At 42.8% G+C, this 12,129-nt stretch overlaps 2 protein-coding genes across 3 annotated transcripts; both read left to right on the plus strand.

Annotated features, from left to right (window-relative positions):
• Positions 1-403: 403 nt before the first annotated feature.
• Positions 404-5,724, plus strand: LOC123147942 (CMP-sialic acid transporter 1). Of its 2 annotated transcripts, XM_044567274.1 has the most exons (9): positions 627-867; positions 1,247-1,330; positions 1,602-1,816; positions 2,917-2,995; positions 3,591-3,760; positions 3,888-4,074; positions 4,404-4,481; positions 4,595-4,699; positions 5,349-5,724. In XM_044567274.1, the coding sequence occupies exons 1-8, from the start codon at positions 799-801 to the stop codon at positions 4,697-4,699; spliced, it is 987 nt and encodes a 328-aa protein (XP_044423209.1). In that variant the 5' UTR covers positions 627-798; the 3' UTR covers positions 5,349-5,724. The 2 variants fall into 2 exon arrangements, with proteins under 2 accessions (XP_044423210.1, XP_044423209.1); XM_044567275.1 differs by lacking the exons at positions 627-867; positions 5,349-5,724 and adding an exon at positions 404-597 and having other exon boundaries at positions 4,595-5,147.
• Positions 5,725-7,768: 2,044 nt separating this feature from the next.
• LOC123147943 (uncharacterized) lies at positions 7,769-8,491 on the plus strand. Its single transcript, XM_044567276.1, has one exon. The coding sequence runs from the start codon at positions 7,900-7,902 to the stop codon at positions 8,176-8,178; it is 279 nt and encodes a 92-aa protein (XP_044423211.1). The 5' UTR covers positions 7,769-7,899; the 3' UTR covers positions 8,179-8,491.
• Positions 8,492-12,129: the final 3,638 nt, after the last annotated feature.

Genomic DNA, 12,129 nt, shown 5'->3' on the forward strand with positions numbered 1-12,129 from the left:
TGTGGTATCGGACTGCAAACAGGTGGTGGAGGACCTCAACGAGGAAAATGCATCAACTCATGGAGCTATTGTGCATGAAATAATACATCAATCTTCGGACTTTGATTTTTGCAAGTTTAGTCATGAATTTAGAAGCTCAAATGTTGAAACTCACAACTTAGCGAAGCATGATTTGTCCCTTGGAGGTAGCCACCGTGTGTGGTTAGGCCACCCCGGGGATCTTTCTTTCGTCCCTGTAAACGTTGTGACGATTTAATAAAAGCTTCGTGAGGTTGTCTAAAAAAAATGCCATCAGGGTCTTTTTGGTAAAAACTATACGAAGAAACATTACCCGGGGGTGAAAACGAAAAGTGATTATTCAGAAAAGCTCGAAGTGCTCGCCCCCCAGGCCAACACCATCTCCAGCGGGTTGCTCAAAAAAAAAAAACACCATCTCCAGCGGTGCGCTTCTGCCTCCTGCTCCGTTCTCCAGCACCAAAACCACGAAGAAGAGAGAAGGGAAGGGAAGCGGCGCAGTGGAAGGCGACACAGGGGCAGGAGGAGACGATGCAGTGGTACTTCGTGGCGGCGCTCCTCACCGTCCTCACCAGTTCCCAGGCAACGCCCCTAAATCCTCCTCTCCTCCGCATCCCCCCTTCTCTTTTTTGTCGATTTAATCACACTGCCAGATCTATGTTGGAGCGGGGATTGATCGGGGAATTCGGTTGGTGTGCGGTTGTCTGTTTTCGGCGGCATGCCGTCTGTGCAGTAGAGGAGGAGGCGGCGGCGGCGGCTTCGATCTAGGGGTGCTGCGCGCAAATGCAGTTGTGGTTCTCTGCTCGTGAACAACTGCGGTTCAGAATAATGTCAGCCTGGACTCCTGGAGTGGTCAGAACGCTAGCAAGATGCGCTTCAATTCTTAGTTTTTCTATAGCAGTCTCCAGATGAACTGAACTACTCCCTCTGTCCCATAATATAAGAGCGTTTTTGACACTAGTTTTGACACTACACTTGTGTCAAAAACGCTCTTATATTATGGGACGGACGGAGTAGGACATTGTAACGCGCCGAGAGGTGATTGGTTTTAGTTCAGTTGAGCATGCCATGGCGATGGGTCATGGTCATCGCGCAGTCTGGAACCCAATGATGGTTGACCAACAGCAGTTAAATAAGCTTTAGGAATGCTGCACATGAGTTGTTGTTTGACTTCATTTGTCAATTGTGGTGTCTTCTTACGAGTGTCACTGATTGCATTACATATTTGCAGGGTATATGGACTACGCTCTCTCAGAGCAATGGCAAATATAAGTATGACTATGCGACCATTCCATTTCTTGCAGAATTCTTCAAGGTACATGCATTGCAATTCTCTGGAATCTTATGCTATTGCCCGCAACAATGTTTGGACCAATATACCTGTTTAAACCCGTGTTGCAAATATGTAGAGTAGGAGACAATAATTTTTGGACATTTCCATTTGTTATGTGGTGCAAACATGTAGTGTAGGCATGTAGCAGACTATGAATTTGGAACTCTATAACTCTTTATCGTAAGTGGTTCAGATTTGCAGAAGACAGTGATTTGTCTATATCAGTTCTGACATTACCCCATTCTCAACGCAGTTGTCAGTCTCAAGCTTCTTTCTTTGGAAAGAGTGCCAGTCTTCATCACCACCAAGGATGACAAAGGAGTGGAAAAGTGTGCGATTATATCTTGTTCCTTCAGTCATATACCTCATCCACAACAATGTTCAGTTTGCGACCTTGACCTATGTTGATCCATCGACCTATCAGATATTGGGGAACCTGAAAATTGTTACAACTGGAATTTTGTTTAGGTGTGCCATGTGCCTCTTCATAACATGCTTGTGTTTTATGCTTCCTAATACTATTGGCATGATATAATATGTTTATAATTTCCATGTTCTGTCTGCATTCCGTCTTTTATGCGGTCCACCTCAGACCACTCAGATTTAATGCACTGTAAAATAGTCGAACTGATTGAGAACAATTGAATTGGTTTTTGAGAAAATCTAGTCTGGTTTTGTTCCAGAATCGAGCAATTAGCTTACTCAGAATACCAATTGTGACCATTCTATATCTTGTGGTGATTTATTTCACCTCAATGTTTTACCTTTTAAGATCTATCTTGAATATGCAAATCTTGGCAAATACATGGACACTCCCTCCAATCTTCCTGCACAGCTATTCAATATTTGTTTTTTTAGCAATAAATATATTGTCCCCTGTTGGCTACACTGTACAATCTAAAATGCTTATATCCTTTTGATGGCTTGCATCGCAAAGTCAGAATTTCCACCTAATCAGTGCATGCATTGTTGTGGTTTCACATGATTTCTGGCAAAGTAGATACCAATAATCTTTTGTTTGTTTCTCAAAGATTAAATTATTGGCGTCACAATTGTTTCATCACCTATAGTAAGTTGCTCTATTATGAGAAAATTTCTGGTGCATTCCACCCTTAGGTGCACGCCCGTGCACACTCTACAGAGGTCCTTATGCAACCAAGCATTCTGCATGCTTGAACACAAAACACATGTACCAGGAAATTGGAATTTTAGTGAATAGTAGCTTTATCTTTTTCATTGGTTTATTTTTGGTTTCTTTTCCAGTAAGATCTGTATTCATTTTTTTTCTGTTTCTCCATGCATAGATCAAATTCTGACTTGAAACTTTATGGCATGCTAGATTGTTTTGTGCCACTTGTCATCTTTCCGGAATTTTTTCCATGACATTTGCATCTTGTTTTGAAGTGAATACATGGTAGTGCACCTAAACGTGAGATGCAGTGTATGTGCGCTCATACTATTAGTAGAGCTAATATTCTACCTAAGTAGTCAGTGCAAATGGTACTTGATTCTTCCTCCCATTGATTGACTAAAGCTGTTGGTCTCTGGCTCTCTGCTAATCGTGCCAGGCTTGTCTTGAAGAGGAAATTATCAAATCTACAATGGATGGCAATTATTTTACTGGCTGTGGGAACTACTACAAGCCAGGTTTGTTAATATTGCGAAATTGTCCTGTTCTATTACAGTTTTATGCATTATTCTTATTATGATAGGTATATATGAAAAATATCTCCGTGCTTAATTTTATGGTTCATTTGTGATGGTTGTAAACGTCCCCCCCCCCCCCCCCCCCTTTTACTGCTGATATATGCTCCCACGTTTCTCTTGCAACATTCCAACATATATAGAAATCTGATTACTAACGAACTAACAGTGCAAAGTGATTTCAGTTTGCCTGGTCATTTGACATTTTTAGTTAGGATTAGAGGTATATCTATACACACACAAAGACTAAACTTAAACTATTCACATGTAATCATGCTACTCTATGCTTACTTCGACAACACTTCGATCTAGTAGCGTGTTATCACAAGGCATTAGCATGTTAGCACTCACTACTGTTTTGATGGCCAATACTTAAACATTAAATCCGTAACATGTTATCATATCCATGCTTCTCACAAAGTGGTTGTTACTTGTTACTATATTTCAAGTACAGAACTAGTAGCCTGCGTTAAAAGGACTCTATAGGCGTAAAATGAGTCACTTGTCATGTTGTAAGTAACTATTCTGCCCCTTACAGGTCAAGGGATGTGGAGATGCACCATGTGATTCGGTTTTCTCAGCACCATTCCAGGGTTACATGCTTGGGATACTTTCTGCTTGTCTTTCTGCACTAGCTGGAGTCTACACTGAGTACTTGATGAAGAAGAATAGTGATAGTCTGTACTGGCAAAATGTACAATTATATACGTAGGTATCTATACCCAGACACTGGTCTATTGTCTTGAATTGCACAGCCCCAATACCCATTTAACCATCCTCTGTGTACAGTTGCCTCCCATGAACAATATTTTATATTCATCTTATGTGCTGTCAGGTTTGGAGTTATCTTCAACATGGGTTGGCTTGTCTATGGTGACTTCAAGGCTGGGTTTGAGATGGGTCCATGGTGGCAGCGTCTTTTTAATGGCTATTCCATCACAACATGGATAGTTGTGTTCAACTTAGGCTCTACCGGTCTGCTAGTCTCATGGCTGATGAAGTATTCAGACAACATAGTGAAGGTTAGATCATCTAGACTATGCATGTCAGCAAAATCTGAAATTTCAGTTCCTTCTCCTAATGCCTGCAAAGTGACACTATAGATCTTGTTTGCATGCCAATTAGTCTTGTTGCTATTTGTCAGAGAAAACTGGTTGATTTGACCACCTGTTCTCCTTTCGACAACTCTTTAGATTCCTTTGCACCTCCGCCGAAGAAAAAAGAAAGAAAGTTAACTACCCATAATTTCTCATCTTACTTTGATAATACGATGATTATGCCTTTTGTTTCATTAATTTAGTTTTATGCACTTGCAATTGAAAGACTGTTTCATGAACTTCTGTTTCAACAGGTGTACTCAACTTCAATGGCCATGCTTTTAACAATGGTTTTGTCTGTATATCTTTTCAATGTGAGAGCTACAGTTCAGGTAGGAATATTCTTTTTGTGTTTTGGTTCCTTCTGTTTGTTGTCAATTTTATAGTTACTCGTTTGGAGGTTATTTATTCATGCTAATATATGATTATTACCTATGTTTTGCAGCTTTTCTTGGGCATTGTCATCTGCATAATTTCCCTGCAGATGTATTTTATGCCTGTACACATGCTAGTTGAATTACCACAAACATTGCCAGCTGCATCGAAGTAGGTACGGTCTACTGTTATCTAACATGTTGATCAGAGTGATGGTGTACTGTTGATCAAAGGAGCAGCATTAGTTGAGTATCTTGGGCTCAGCTTAAATCGAGTCATCCCTTGAGTACTTGAGGCTACAATGTTCAAAAGATTCTTCGGTTAGCATCACGCTTCAGGGAATGTAAATAATCATTGAGGTGCAGACCTGATATTAGTGGACAATAGGCTAACTGCTGGGGGGCTTTGCTAATTTGTATTCAGGTAGAGGATGCTGATTGCTATGTTCCTTTTGGATTCAGAAATGGAAATATGTAAACATATTCTCCATTTAGTTCAAAATGGTTTACTAACCATGCTCTAAATTTCTTTCATTCACATGGAAGAGTAGATACAGGACTGGTTACTAAATACAGTATGAGTCATTACATCCTTGAAGAATATGTAAGATTTCTTTTGTTGCAGCAAGTGCACTGTTTAGATGCCGGGCAGATCTTATACATTTTATTCAAGGTTTTGATAATTCTTGCTTAGCACAGAAATCAAGTATACTCTGCCAGAAGTGCGTCTAGCTTACACTATTCCACACCTGCATGTGCCAAGCATAATACAAGGCATAGCACCCTTGAATATATTCAATTAATGAACCACTTATACTCTATCAGGACCTCTCTCCCGTTATACTGCTGTAGTGCCCATTGGTCTGCACCTCATTGCAAGATTAGCAAGCCATGATCCATGGAAAATATAGAGGCCCTATGGCTTATATTGACGCACATCAGTGATTTCTGGAAATGGATGTAAGATGGTTATTGCTCACTGAAACAATGCAAGTTGGTTTTGTTCCAGTTCTCAAGTAGTCAAATCTGAAATTGAATTATAGAATGTTAGGCTGGATTCGGAAGTATAGCCCATTTCATTTCTGCCGCAAAACCTGCTTTGGGTTCTGTCCCTGTCTTGCAATATTTTTTGTAAACATGGCCATGATAAGGGTGCTTGTTAGAACCTGTTTCAGAAATAATAAGGTCAATTTTTGTACTACTTCCCTAGACCCACCGAATCGAAGGCGCTCCATGCAGTAATGACATTTGTTCCATCTCCAAATCTGCATACTTATTTGGTCTATGTTTGACATGGTGCAAGGACCAAGGACGCTATACATAGCCTTTTTGCAATTCCTGTGTGCTCTTGCTGATCTTTCTCTTTCCAGCCACAGCCAAGTTGTACCCTTTTCAAGTGGCGGCTTTATAATTTCCAGATTCTTTCCCCTCCCTCAAGAAAACCTGTGCAAATATGAATTGGGGACCTTGGTTTATCTCGCTAGTAACCTGTGCAAATATTGGTCTAGTGTTTTCTAAAATTGTTTTACCTTACACATTATAGTTTTGCTTAATATGATTAAAATTTCACAACCATTTTCATAATTTTTTTAACAGCAATTGCATGTGTAAGAGGAGTATGAAGATGCCAAACTGAAATCCTGCTCCTACTGTGCATTTCTATGAAAGCTTAAACTTACGGGATAATGCGGTTTGCCCCTATTTAGGCCTGAAATATTTGTACCTGAGCTCAGCACCACGTCCAGTATATATCCTAGATCCCTAGTAGACGGATGTACTAATGGCAAGAAATTCATCATGCTGGTGCATATTCTTTAGTAGATGGCAAACCAAGAAATTACATTTCCTTTTGTGGCATTATTATTATTAAGGTCGTTGTTATAGATTTGTCTAGTGAATTCTTGATGACCCGAAGCCTCCAAGAATACATTCCTCTCCCATTCCAGACGGGATCTTCCTTCTGGAGTTATTGGGAGGGAAAAGGAAAGGCAACAAGGTAGCTTAGAGAGGCAGCGTTGGCATGCGATCTCCTTTTGCGTGTGTAACGGTATTTATGTGGAGGAGATATATATTCTTGCCTTTGTGCACCGAGCTACGTGTGCCGAAACAAGGAGTTTTTTTTTGAGACAAGGCAAAAGACTTGCCATTTTCATTGCTTAAGAAGAAGGTTTAGACATAAGCCGCGAGGCGGCAAAAAGAAAAAAGGTCTACTCTCGCGACATAACAGTACTAAGCTGTTTGGCTCCCGCCAAAGACCAGAGATGGGCCTCCTCTTTGATTTTTGCGATAACAATGGAGGTCGGGGCAAAGACATTTTGAAAAATTCTTGCGTTGCGCTCCTTCTAAATTTCCCACGAGACAAGCATCATCAAGGAGGCGATGGCCTTCCTGCAGAATATGAATACAAACCACGACGTCGATTTGCGCTACCTCGCTTATCGCCTGGCTCTCAGTTGTACAACAATGAATTACCACTTGGAAATGAAGTCCTGCTGGTAGCCAACCACCCCTGATCGGACTTCTTTGGGTGTTGGTTAAAGACCGCCTCATGCCGCCACTGGTTTCGTCCTCAGGGTTCCCTCGGTTCTGCCTTGAGAAGGGGGAAACATGGCTCGCCAGGCACGCCCCATCTATTGCTTGCGGCGCATGCCACTCCCCGAAAAGGATCGCCGCGTTCGTTTCAGCCAGGCAAGGAAACGAAATGTAAAAAAAATGCCGAGAAAGAGAAGACGCCGCCGATGAAGCAAGCATGTCGCCAGAACGAGGTTGCCGTCCGGGCGCCCCTAGCTCCGTGTCGCCCGCGGTATCGGCATCCTGCCCACCGGGTCCGGGCGAGTCCCCAGCGAGCAAGTCACATCCTTGAAACTGAAACGCTTCTGCCGCAAGCCTGCCTGGCCTGCCATGCCAAACTCATGCATGCTCATAAAAGGGACATTCTGAAAATTCTCAGTTGAACACGTATGCTGGAGAAATGTACGTACGATACAGTTGTTAGTTTTCTCGGTGAAAAACGGAGAATAGCTGCCGTGCAACTGGAGGGACAATTAGGGCCCCGTTCGGAATACAGGAATTGTCGCGGCGAATTTCGCAGAGGGGAAATTTCTCCAATTTTTTTTTCAAGAAAAGCCTTTGGCTTCACCGCCAGGGAAAGGAATTGGCCAGAATGACACGGCACGATCGATCTCTCTTAAATGCGCGTGTCGAACAGGTTTAAATCAGCATCAAAACATTTAGTCCAGCGCTCTCCACACTATTTCTCTACCACACTCCATCTATAAAAGCCCTTCCAGCCTCTTGCACTCCCTTCTCAGCCGCAGCTCCAGTTGCTTGCAAGTTACAAGGCGTTCAGAGGGGGCAACCAAACACACAGACAGACATGGGATCCTTGGGCCCTGCCGTGAACGTGAGCATGGCCAAGGCCAGCGGCGGCACGGCGGCCGTCGGCGGCCAGCAGCAGCAGCAGGAGCGCGGCACGTTCAGCTGCGGCTTCCGGATGCCGCTGCACTACCCGCGGTACAGGAAGGCGGACTACGAGGCGATGCCGGAGTGGCGCGTCGACTGCCTGCTCCGGGAGTACGGCCTCCCCGTCGCCGGCGACGTCGAGGACAAGAGGAGGTTCGCCATGGGCGCCTTCCTCTGGCCCAGCCAGTACTGATTCGCCTTCTTACGTCTTGCCACTCGGAGCAGAGGCCGGTCAGCAAGCTAGCGCCGAGCAGAGACTGATCAGCAATGGCAGCAGAAAGATCACGTACGTCCCCATGTATGAAGATGGCGATATATATTCTTATCTACTCCCTCCGTAAAAAAGTGATCTAAACGCTTTTATATTTCTTACAGAGGGAGTATAATCTAATTGTATCTCCAATTCTCCATAGAGAATATATATCATGCTTCTTGAAGTATATGCATGTAAGCAGTGGAAGAAGGTGTTGTTTCTGAAATTCATACGAGTAATTTAGTGTTTCCTATGTACGTGCGACCTTGATCGTTTTGCACAGGCTCCAGGGTCCTAAGAATCTGCTCTCTTGTTTGAGGCGTGTCATCTTTCTGCTTGTGTCTTCAGAGTAGTCTTGGTTGTTGCATGCTTTCTACTGCTCTTACAATTGATTACCACTTCACCGGTTACCATCACACATTTACAATTCGTTTATTGAGTTATTTGCAGGGATTCATGAATTAAAGAATTTTTTTTAGAATTATTATTAAAAGGTTCTGAACCTGGAATGCCTCGCTGACAGTTTCTGATAGCAACGAGCTAGGCTGATTAACAGAAGGGAAATGTTCATTTACCAAACTGAACAATGCTTGGGCCTGCTTCCTTCTACATCAAATACTTGGGCCTCCTCCTCTCGGTTTGGCAACTTCGAAAAGTTGATTTCCAATTCCTTGAAGATAAGGTTGTGGACTTGCGGCAAGGCTTGTGCCTTGGATGGGCAAAATATTGCCACCACGAGACGAGTAGCACTTGTCAAGTCAGTGTTCACCTCGCAAGTAATTTGCCACATCACCGCCCTCAATCCTCCTCCGAACACTCTACATGGCATTAACAAAATTGAGCGGGCCTTTCTTTTGGCGGGTGCAGAGAAACAACTGGGGCAAAGTGCAAAGTCAATAGAAACTCTGGCCCAACCGACCTTGGAGGCTTGAGAATCCTCGATCTTGCCAAGTTTGCAAGGACTTCTAGGCTAAGATGGCTTTGGTTCGAACGGAAGGAGCCAACAAAGATGTGGGTTGGATTGGGAAATCCTTGTGATGAGTTGGACCGCAACCTCTTATATGCCTCCACGCACATTACCATTGGCATTGGGGCTTGTGCACCTTTTTGGGATTCTCATTGGGTCAATGGAGAAAAACCTATCGACGTTGCTCCTCTCATATTCGAGACCTCGTCGAGGAAAACTTGGAAGGTCAAGGAAGCCATGCATGAGGATGCGTGGCTCGCCAAGATCAAGCTCCCCGCCCTTTGGACGATGGTACATATCCGGCAAATTGTCACTCTTTGGGCTCGCACGTTTGCCATCCTCATTGCGGAGGACAACGAGGACCCCATCACTTGGAAGCATACGACGAGTGGGCACTACTCCGCCACATCTGTGTACAATGCCCTATTCTTGGGGACTACTCGCTCGCCCATGAGCTCCGCAGTTTGGAAGGCTTGGACCCCTCCAAAGGTCAATTTGTTTTGCTTGCCTTGCAATTCAAAATCGTTGGACAACAGATAGATTGGAGAAAAAGGGGTGGACAAACTACGGGCTTTGTCCACTTTGTAAGTAGATCTTTGAATCTGTTGGTCATCAATTTTCAAATGTCGGTACACCGCGAGGCTTTCGGGTATGATCAAGGCATGACTCAAACTTGATAACAACGACACTTCTTCATGGATTGGACATCGCTCCATTAAGGATTGGTGGATCAACATGTACGAGACGAGTAGGCCAAACTGGAAAGTGTTGGTTTACCTCAACTGTGCTCACTAGTTGGACCATTTGGTGTGAGAGAAGTGCTAGGGTCTTCCAACACAAGTCTACACTTCTATCCATGCTTAACGCAGGTGTGAAACACTTGGGTTACATCATACCGGGAGAGTAACAGCCTTGTAATATCCTCTTACTTATGTAAAAGCAACTCTAAACTTCTTATTAATGGACGAGGCAAATCTTATGCATCGATTTAAAAAAAACCCACTGAACAATACTCGAGAGTCCGCCTAACACCCTCGAATCCTCCACTACAAAACCATATTTATGGCACACCTTTGAACTCTAAGCTATTAGACACCTAGAGACAATTCGCCACCATGCCATGTATCTTGTTGGGTGGTTTTGCCATTCTGGAATATCTTCATATGATCAAACGAAAATCCCCTCCACCCTTCTTTTCATGACAGGTGGACCCCAAAAGTCAATGGCTCAACATGCTTGTCGCCATGTTGAAAAGAACTACCTTCGAACCATAAGTAACAAACTTTGCTTTTTGAATAATCAAGCACCAACTATTGAGGCTACAACTATTTTTAGTACCTTACCCTGAGATACTCTATTTTGTAAGATTTCTACACCTTCAAATTTGGCCCTACAAATTAACACGGTTGTACTTTATGCGCGTAGATGCTATGTTTTATTTTGTGAATCGCGTAGTTGGTATGTTGACCGACCTATATTTGTGTATTATGACGTGTAATTTGTCTCACTTGTTTGCCTCCTGAAAGTTACCCTTCTAGAATAGGTAAAATGTACCCAAGTCTTCTAATTAACCTGCAGGTGGGTTCACGTGAGTCCACAAACGCTCAGATGGTTTAACTGGCAAATCTAACTCGGCATATGTCTTCATTTTGATCTAAGTCTGAGCCTTTGGAGCAAACTTGCCACTGTGCACACATCAGGTCAGGAAAGTGAAGCGCCTCTATAGGCCCAACAGTCCAACACACCCTATCTTTTGCTAATAACCCTTGAGGCACTTGTACATCTCTTCGTGGAATTCCTTATTTGGTTTCTGAAGCATCATTTATTTGTGAACTTAAGGGAGTACTAGAGCTATGAAGTATGCGGATGCCATGCTAAGACCACGTAGAAGAATCCATCCTCACTTGGTCATCAAGGTGAACGTACTTTGTACATTCCGATGCTTCCAATTCCTAAGATAACTATGAGTCTCAACAACATTGGAAGCAATGTATCAACCAAATGCATTTTTTGGGTATATTACTACATGACGCCAACATGAACCTAACAACGATTTAGATCTACTCCTTGCTCGACCCCTCAGGTAAGTAGGAGGCCTTCACGAAGTATGATCATCTTCCATCTCTCTTCTCACGCTTAAATAGGAACATTATTTATATTAACATTTAATACTATGAGGTCCACCAACCATGTGATGGATGCTTTCATGCAGTTAAATACTGCTAAAGGAGCACATGGATCCTATATTATTGTGAGCACCCCTCCTACAGTGTAGTTGTCCGGTTATAAATGATTTGCTAGTACAATTTATAATTAACACTGTAGTTCCTTTATATGACCATATTCTGAGAAAGTCTTTGCAGTCAACACCTTAAGTCACACTAACGCTAACATAAACAACCCTAACCATAATCTTCACAATATACAATTATGTATCAACAAAAACGAATGAATCATCATTTGGTAAATGCCACACCTAATTGTGCTTGCATGTAATCGCCAGTTATCTACCTCATAGTGCCTTCAATTATGCTAGAGCATACAAAGGTGTTGTTTAATGAGAAATGCAAAGACTCCAGAGTCCAGGTTAGCATTCCACAATGGCAAGTACGCTCTGATGTGCCCAGGCCTCGAGCAAGGTGCATACAAATGCCAAGTTAAATGTGTCACTTTAAGAGCATGGTTAATAGTATAGCCAACAACCAGTTATATGGAGTTGCCGTGTTACATATAGTCAACCTAATAGCCAACATATATAGTAGCTGGTTTCTAAGCAGTACTACTTTATTAATGCATGACCCACTGTACACTCTCACAATATTTCTTGGAGTTCATGCTGCAGCCGACTGTTAATCTATAGCCCACTTCCCTTCTATCTCCTCTTCTCTCTCATCCAACTCAGTACAAATATAATTGTTCAATCC

The sequence above is a fragment of the Triticum aestivum genome, chromosome 7A (genome assembly GCF_018294505.1).
Source record: "Triticum aestivum cultivar Chinese Spring chromosome 7A, IWGSC CS RefSeq v2.1, whole genome shotgun sequence".
Classification (NCBI taxonomy): Eukaryota; Viridiplantae; Streptophyta; class Magnoliopsida; order Poales; family Poaceae; genus Triticum; species Triticum aestivum.